Source organism: Mugil cephalus, chromosome 2 (assembly GCF_022458985.1).
Source record: "Mugil cephalus isolate CIBA_MC_2020 chromosome 2, CIBA_Mcephalus_1.1, whole genome shotgun sequence".
Classification (NCBI taxonomy): Eukaryota; Metazoa; Chordata; class Actinopteri; order Mugiliformes; family Mugilidae; genus Mugil; species Mugil cephalus.
The window spans coordinates 1175929-1184707 of NC_061771.1; the positions used below are offsets into that span (position 1 = coordinate 1175929).

The 8779-nt window shown below is 38.8% G+C and overlaps 1 protein-coding gene across 1 annotated transcript; it reads left to right on the forward strand.

Moving 5' to 3' along the window:
* The first annotated feature begins 1106 nt into the window (after nucleotides 1-1106).
* atg4da (autophagy related 4D, cysteine peptidase a) lies at nucleotides 1107-8133 on the forward strand. The gene is made up of 11 exons (XM_047579510.1): nucleotides 1107-1247; nucleotides 2539-2806; nucleotides 2889-2972; nucleotides 3318-3491; nucleotides 3800-4133; nucleotides 4219-4283; nucleotides 4431-4582; nucleotides 4691-4769; nucleotides 5993-6069; nucleotides 6251-6370; nucleotides 6856-8133. The coding sequence occupies exons 2-11, from the start codon at nucleotides 2590-2592 to the stop codon at nucleotides 7033-7035; spliced, it is 1482 nt and encodes a 493-aa protein (XP_047435466.1). The 5' UTR covers nucleotides 1107-1247; nucleotides 2539-2589; the 3' UTR covers nucleotides 7036-8133.
* The last annotated feature ends 646 nt before the right edge of the window (nucleotides 8134-8779 follow it).

The window sequence follows — 8779 nt, forward strand, 5'->3', positions numbered from 1 at the left end:
TGTCTCAGACTTTTGTAAAATCTTAGCACAGCAAGCACCTGTTTGGCCACAGTTAATCGCACGTCATTAAAACTATATTTACAGGGAAAAGATGCATTTATTCACAGCTATTGATCACATATATTGACTAGATTTTATTCTGGTGTTGAAAGGGAGAGTGATGGGTGGGCAAACATGAAAAATAAAAATTAAATAGACCTTTTTCACAGCATGTAGATTTGTCAAAAGCAGGTATAACTATTAATAACTATATATAATAATAATAAATGTATAATAATAATTAATAACTTGCTGGAATAAAGTCCTCGTTAAAAATATTAATCACATCAATGCTGCTGTGTGAAATGTCTATGAACTGAATTCATTTAGGAATGAATGGGGATCAATTAAAAGATGATCTTTTTATAAAATACCCATTAGAAAAGAAAGATATTTAAAACATAAAATTATTATTAGACAATTAATAATTATTCATTTATGTTTAAACAGCATTTCAATTTTGCTGCTGAACATGTGGCCATAATTTGAAATGTTCTGTACAGGGCCACCACAAATGACTGTTTCAGTGTTGATTTATCCATTGACTAATCTGTCGGACAATGTTGAGGATGTTTACATATATTTATAGTTTATATACATTTTATTATATTTGACTGTCACCTTGCAACTATCACTCAATGGGAGCAACAGCATCAAAACTATTTCCTTGAAGGATAAATTAAGCATTCTGATTCTGGTTATTTTTAGCATGGAATTTAAAGTGACATATTAACAATGTCTATTTTGTCCAACTTACAGTCTAACGTTTTTTTTTTTATTATTATTATTAAGATAACAGCAATACATGTATAAATAAAGAGATGAAACCATGAAACATTGAAGCATTCAACAATTCTAAAAGTAGATAGACTGATCATCTCAGCTGTACTCGTTTAATTCATGAGCATATTATAAATCATGAATTACGGGTGGCATAAACGCGAGGGTTAATATGAGCCAATGGCAAACCGTGTATGGGCATTCAGGAGACATTATCCAATCAACTTTCGCAACACGGTTACTTCAACCAATCATTTAACGTCAGGAAAGGACAACAGGAAGTAAATGTCCTCTAGTGTCACAGGGAGATGCTAAAGCGGTGTCTGACCAGGGAAGCAACCCGCTATGTACTGGTTTATATTCGTGATCGTGTGTACAGAATACCTCACCTGTTAAACGGAGGAACGCTTACCTCACCAACGTCAACTGTGAGTCGTGAAAAACTCATTAAGTCTTTTTTTCTTTCTAGTGTGAATGTTAGTAGACACACCGGAGCTAGCGTCAGAGCCGCTTAAGTTAGCTTTATTTAGCAAGCTAGTACTAGTAGCTACTAGTTTAATTGCGACGACTAGTAGGAGCGAGGAAATGCGTCAACCTACTACAAGGTACCGACATGATTAACCACCTTTTACACATTGCATATAGTTATTGGTTGGTGAACCTTTAGTTGTACATGTCGTGTCTAAAGCCGACGTAGTGGTTTGGTAGGTGTCCAACATGTACATAGGAATAACTAGTGTAAAAATGTTGATCACAAGGCTCCCATTCACTGTCCCCTGGATTGAAGACAGTACAATTGGTTTGGATGTTTAACAGCTGGATCTACAGCCACCCTAATCAGATGACTTTCACAGGGAAAGCTCGTCATACCGGTTGTCAAATGCTAATCACATGATGTGTTTCCATCGGTGTGACCAGTCAGTAGTAGTGCTGTGTGTGTTCCCTGTTGAAACTGCTACTCATCAGTTTCACTGCAGGGTGGAAAAGTCACTTGTACTTTCCTTCATCGTTTCAGACATTATGGTATCAGTAGTTCAAGACAGAGTACTGAGTCCGACAATGGTGTTTTTATTTTTCCGAGCTTTGTTTTGACTGACAGATATCACAGAATGTAAATGTAGAAATTATGGATTTTTTTTTTTATTAGCTACATGTTTGTCTATTTTGTACCACTGAATTTGACAATTACTTTCCCAATTTATTAATAGTAATTATGAGGAAATTGGGAATGAAATGCCCACTGCCTTACTCAGAGTAGAAGGTATCTACAACACCCCAACATATGTCATGTGGACAGGAAGTTATACAGTTTTAACATATTCTAAGGTTTTGTTGGAACATCACCGTCAGCTGTCAGTTAATGTGTAACATCTTTAACTTCATTGGTCATCTCAATAGCAACAAAGTACAACAGTTGTGCAGTGAAAATGTGAATGGACCTTTCCACGACAGTTACTTTAATGAAACTTATTTGCCTTTTGTAGAGTAGTTTTCATTACAAGCTGAGCATGAAAGTTAAAGACGCGTGGAAAGTTAAAAATTTGATATTGACAGAGGTAGCAGGAGAGAAATAGTATGTTAACATTTGTTTTAAAAATGAGTAAATATTAAACATAATTAGCATTAAAGAGCTTCAGGCAGAGTGTAGAAAGTGGATTGATGAGTGAAAATGTAATTAAAGCTTGTTTCTTGCTGCCTATTTTTTCTTCCTCCCATCAGTTCTGTGTCGCAATGAGGTCCACCAGAATCCAGCTCTGAGGACTAAGAGTCATGAACTCAGTCTCACCTAGCGCAGCACAATACGTAGGTGGAGTGATGCAGGATGAGCTGGTGGACAGCCGGAGACAGCAGTCCCTGGAGCGGCAGGGCAGCTGTGGTCTCCGGTCACCTCAGACATCAGATTCCAACAGAGAGGCAACCGGAGAACCTGATGAGATGGACAAACTCAAAGCCAAACTGATGTCAGCTTGGAACAATGTCAAATATGGTTTGTAGTAAGTTTGCAGTCGACTGTGCATGTGCTTTGGGAGTCCTTCCAACCTCATTTTGTCTTACTCGTCTGTCTGCAGGTTGGACTGTTAAGTCTAAAACCTCCTTCAACAAGATGTCACCTGTCACCCTCTTAGGGCATTCCTATCTACTCAACAGTGAAGGTGAGTCCTAAATACAGTAAAGCATCTATCAAGATTCTCAGAAGATGCTGAAATTCCCCAATAATAAAATTAATATTTTTTTTTTCAAAAACAGCAGACCCTGGGTGTTGCAGTGAAGTGTGTTGTAGTTAACCACACTAGTGTGAACCCTAGCCTTTTCAAAACATGTTAACATGAAAACTTAGCAGTAGGAGAGATACTTTTCCTTTGTTTACCAAATTTACTTTCTGCTTTTTATTGTGATAAAGTTTCACAAACCACCTTTAAAACACAGAGTAAGAGCTCTTTCTTCTTCTTTTTTTTTTTCTGGTGTCTCCTCTACTCTTTCACCTCTCTGTTTCTCAGATGAAGTGGAGTGTTTCCGCTTGGCTTTTGTATCCAGAATCTGGATGACCTACAGGAGGGAGTTCCCTCAGCTGGAGGGTTCCACTTGGACCACAGACTGTGGTTGGGGCTGCATGCTGCGCAGTGGGCAGATGCTGCTGGCACAAGGACTCCTGGTCCATTTGATGCCCAGAGGTTTGTGTCTCTGACTGTTATATTGCATACATGCTCTTATACATGAATATTAGTTCACTGCAATAGTACTTGAAAGACAACCAGCCATCTGTGCAACACAAGCAAAGGTTTACTCAAGAAAGTACCTCTCTTTTTGTCTACTTCCTCTCCTTTTATCTACCTATTTCTTACATTGTGGTTCCCTGGTAATTTTTTATCACGTTCAAAGGTGTCTAGCCTCTGACTGCTGAAGACCAGATAAAGGAATACCCCAAATCTTTAGCTTGGTGGTACGCTGTACTAAGTGCAAGCGTTTTTGTATTCTATAGATTGGGCTTGGCCAGATGCTCAGCAGCTAACGGATGTGGACTTTGAGGTGTTTCGACCTCGTTCCCCAGCCCGGGCTGGAGGTGTCCCAATCCCTTCATTTGGCTCTCCACAAGGATCCAACACCCCTGAGAAATCGCTGCCAGGCAACCAGAAGAAAAGACCTGAGTGTGCAAGGGACCGGCAAGTGGAGCCTATACACCACAAGCTTGTTACCTGGTTTGGGGATCAACCCCCAGCACCTTTTGGTGTTCACCAGCTGGTGGAAATTGGCAAAGGTTCAGGGAAGAAGGCTGGGGATTGGTACGGCCCCTCTATAGTGGCGCACATACTACGGTAAAGGCTCCATGTGAGATGAGGTCAAAATGATTTGCACAGTTGACAAAGTTAAGCATTGATAGATTCAAAATTTTCTTCACAGGAAAGCAGTGGCTAAAACTTCTGTGATTCAAAACCTGGCTGTGTATGTGGCTCAGGATTGTACAGGTATAATTCACAGACTCTGTGTTTGTACAGCTTCATAATTTATTCTGGTAATAGTTGGACTTAAAGTTATGTCTCTTGCTTTTCTCCAATATGTATGTGGTCTAAATGTACATAATTTTTTTTTTTTTATATTTCTTTGCATTCTAGTGTACAAAGAGGATGTAGTACACCTGTGTGATCCGTCACTAAACCAGACTCCCCCTGATCCATCTGGTCAAACCTGGAAGTCTGTCATCATACTGGTGCCTGTCCGGCTGGGTGGGGAAGCCCTCAACCCGTCCTATATTGAATGTGTCAAGGTTTGTGTGTTCTACTTCACACTATCCCTCCATCAACATATATATTTCCTAAATAGTTTAACTTAATGTCTCTTATCTTATATAAACATGATCTATGTTCATTTTCAGAACATCCTAAAGCTGGATTGTTGCATCGGAATAATTGGTGGCAAACCGAAGCATTCGCTGTACTTTGTTGGCTACCAAGGTGAGAACCAGCATCTTCTTGTTCTTTTGAAGAATTAAATGAATCAACATTTCCTCTGCTCTCTTTGCTGTGTTTTTGATTCTTGAAAACCACACAGCTGAGTCTCTTTCTCAGTTGAGAATTACAGAGGCTCATGCCAATTACAAATGAAAGTTAAGAAAGCAGTTTAGGTGCACATACACAGCATGGAGACCTATCCACAGAATAAAAAACATTTAAAACCAACTGAAGAGTACAATTTTGATGGATAATGAGATGGATGCCATTTTAATATGTTGGATTTTATTTACTGATGCATTAAAGTGTAAATCACATTGGTAAAAGTGTAGCTGATACCGAAGTGAAGTTGCAAAGTAACTGAAGCTGTGAATAAGTAGAATAGGTGGATCATGATAAAATGCAATGCAGTGAGTTTGCTTATTTTATGCAAATCACTAAAATTGTCTGGAATCACATGACATTTTGGGTAATGCTAATCTAGTGTTTCTCAGTTCCGGTCCCACTGCTCTGCATGTTTTTAATATTTCCCTCCTCCACCGCACCTGATTCATATGATCAGCTCTTCATCAAGCTCTGCAGTGGCCTGATAAGGAGCCATTCATTTGAATCAGGTGTGTTGGAGGACAGAAACATTGAAAACATGCAGAGCAGTAGGTCCTGAGGCCTGGAACTGAGAAACTATGTGAACAGGCTCTAAAAAGTAACTGCAGAGTTATCTCATTGTTTCTGCCGCCAGACTATAGGAAACGTGTAAAGACATGAGGTGTGATTGATGGTGTTGAAGGAGAAAACCTAGACATACTCTGTTATGAGCTGAAACCTGCCAGACAAACAAACAGTTCTCAGAAAGAAATGGTCACTAATGATACATTTCCCCTTTCTGGAATAATGACGAACAAAATCTGTATCATGACAGAAGTGAAAAATTCTTTTGAAAACCAAATACACTTTCAAAGAAGGAAGTGGAACTATTGTTTTTAATACATTCACAGATGTCTTTTGAATCAGTCTGTAATGATTATGAAAAGGAACTACACTTTGTGGCTCAGCACATGGTAGTTCTTACAAAGGTCAGCAAGAACTTTAACTTCTTCATTTAAGAATAGAGGGAATGTTATAACAGTAATATGTGATGGAGCCATCCACAGTTTTTTGGTCAGTTGGCATGTATTGATTGATGTTATACTTTTAATTTCTGGTTTAAATCCCCCTCTTTCTTGCAGATGATCAGCTGCTGTATCTTGACCCTCACTACTGCCAGCCGGTGGTCGATGTCACTCAAGCTAGCTTCTCACTGGAGGTTTGTTTCGTTGTGTGCATGGCTCAGTGCATCTCTTCCTCACGTTATGGATTTAAACTTTGGGACTTTGCACCCAGCAGTGTGTTGCGTGCATAGATAATTTCCACTTGCTGACCAGGTAACACTAGGCTCTGTTGTCCTTTAATTGCCTGACCCATATCTCATTTCTGTCAATCTGCAGTCTTTCCACTGTAGCTCTCCTAAAAAAATGCCCTTCAACCGCATGGATCCCAGCTGCACCATTGGCTTCTATGCTAAGAACAAAAAAGACTTTGAGTCTCTGTGTTCTGCAGTCAGCACGGTGAGTTTACACCCCAGTCCCACCTTTGTGGCTCTAATTTTCACAACACCTAATACTAGAAATGAACAGAGGATTGCAGCTTTGTTATCTTCTATGAAGTAGTGTCTGTTCATAGTCACGTTTTTGTGAAGTGCTGAAACAGCTGTTTCAGTTGCTTCTTTTCAGTTTTTTAGCTCGAGTCAAACAAAATCTGACGGTATCAGCTGTGATGTATGGTTTACACTACAGAATTGGAGCTGTAACGACCAGTCAGTTATAGCTCTTGCAACCATTTTTCAGTCAAGTCCAAAACATTTTTTGCTCTCAGTTTCTGAAATTGAAGTCCCTTTTATCTGTGGCAGTTAAATGAATATCAGTTCAAAAGTAGAGTCAGTGGTTGCAGAGTTTCTTGTTGCATTAAAATGTTATTGCAGACATTATTTTTTGATTAAGTACTCAGGAATAAACACATTTTCTGTGGTGGTATAATTTTTGTTCTCCTGCAGGCTCTGTCATCATCAAAGGAGAAGTACCCTATATTTACCTTTGTGGATGGCTGTGGTCAAGACTATGGACTTGAGGGTCCAAGCAACAATCACACTGGACCAACAGCCCACATCCTGCCTCCAGGAAAAAGGGGCAGGGGGAGCAACAGACGAAACAGTGATGAGTTTGTTTTCTTGTAAGGCTCTGGTGAATAAGCTTTCCTGTTTACCGTCTGTAGGGGCAAAAGTGGACATTGAATTTAAAACAGAATGACTTGAATCTGTTAATGGTACAGCTGCAATGTGAATATCACACTTTTGTGCTTTGCCTCCCTCACTGGTCAACACGGCTGCAGCCATCACCTCCGTGTGAGAGGAGATCATAAGCTAAAATGTATTGGTGAGTGATTTCAAAGTGTATCATGGTTAGAAAAGTTTCAAGTACTTAACGTGTCCTTGATTCATTTTATCAGACACCTTGGGGAAAAAAAGACTCACAGTTGAGTTACTTAAAACTCAACTTTGTGATGTACATAATAATTAATGAACTCATTTGTCAGGTGGGGCACAGGGGCTGCCTGACATTGTTCTTGACTTGTATTATTTACCCTCTGCTGTACATCTCCTTTTTAGTTTTCATTCTTTAAATTTATTTATCATGTTCATGAACGTGTGTTTGCGAGTGAGTAAATGAGATGGTGTAATTTATTTGTTATGTCTTTAATTGTACAAACGTATTTTGGAGTCAGCTGAATTGCGTCTTTCAGAAGAAGAGCTCTGAGTACATTGTAGTGTTGTGTTGTGGTTTGACCTGAATGTCACACAGATTGAGTGACATTGTTTCTATGGCTGTAATCCCACACACTTCCAATTTTGACTCTTTTTTATTATTATTATTATTTATTTATCACTAAGAATATAAAACCTGCTGTTGCATTTTTCCTGTTGCTTGAAGAATTACTCAAGGTCTCAGGTTGGGCATGAATACTAATGATACTTTGAGGTGGAGATGGATATGTATCTTTTCCTGTTAAACACTCAAAAAGAAGGATTATGCCGATACATTTGCAAAGTAAACCCTAGAAGAGCTCTCTTTGCTTTAGTACAGGATCTTGGTTTTACATACAGACAAGGTAATAAGGCTCCAACTAAATGGATTTCTTCTGGATTTTTAAACTTCTGTTGCAATTACACTGTGTTTTCTTTGTCCTTTTTTTACAAGAAGGCTACTACTGCAAGTTGCACTACTGCTGTTCCTGGGTATGTTGTCCTGATTAAACTTAAAACACTGGAATTGCATTTTTCTTGTAGTGGATACTTTGTCTTTCTGAAGTGTGCTGTTTTATTTGTACTTCCCTGCTATAAATTGAAGAAAACATGCAAATATGTCCAAAATATAGTTTCTTCAGAGGAAGGCAGCTCTTTGACATCACTTGGTTTTGCTGTGCTCCAGTAATAAGTTGCACAGTGGTTGAAACTGGTCTTCCACAGTTGTTATGATGTTTTAAACCTTACCTGTTCTCCTAAAAAAGTGAACCATCTTGTCAACTATAAAAACACATGACAGGTTTGCTGCTGTCTGCTATTAGCCAGTGACGTCCATCTTTCCACGTCCTATTGATCACAGTTTGGAGTGAACAATCTTCTTGATCTTCTATCAATCTTCTATCTTGAGTGTCAAAACAAAAGGGTCAAAAAGGTTTTTACTGTCATTTTGTCCATTTGTCACAGGTGCAGTACATAGTTAGGTTCAGTTCAATTCAGAAAACTTTATTTATCCCGTGTGGGCAGTTCAGTTTACAGCTCCCAGCACAATAAAACAATCATTAAAACAGTCATTCATTAGTCATATATCTCTAACACTCAACTCTCAATTGTCAGTATACAGTTGAACTAATGGTTCCCAGCAGCGATCTTGTGCACATGCAAAAAATAAGTATTTAAA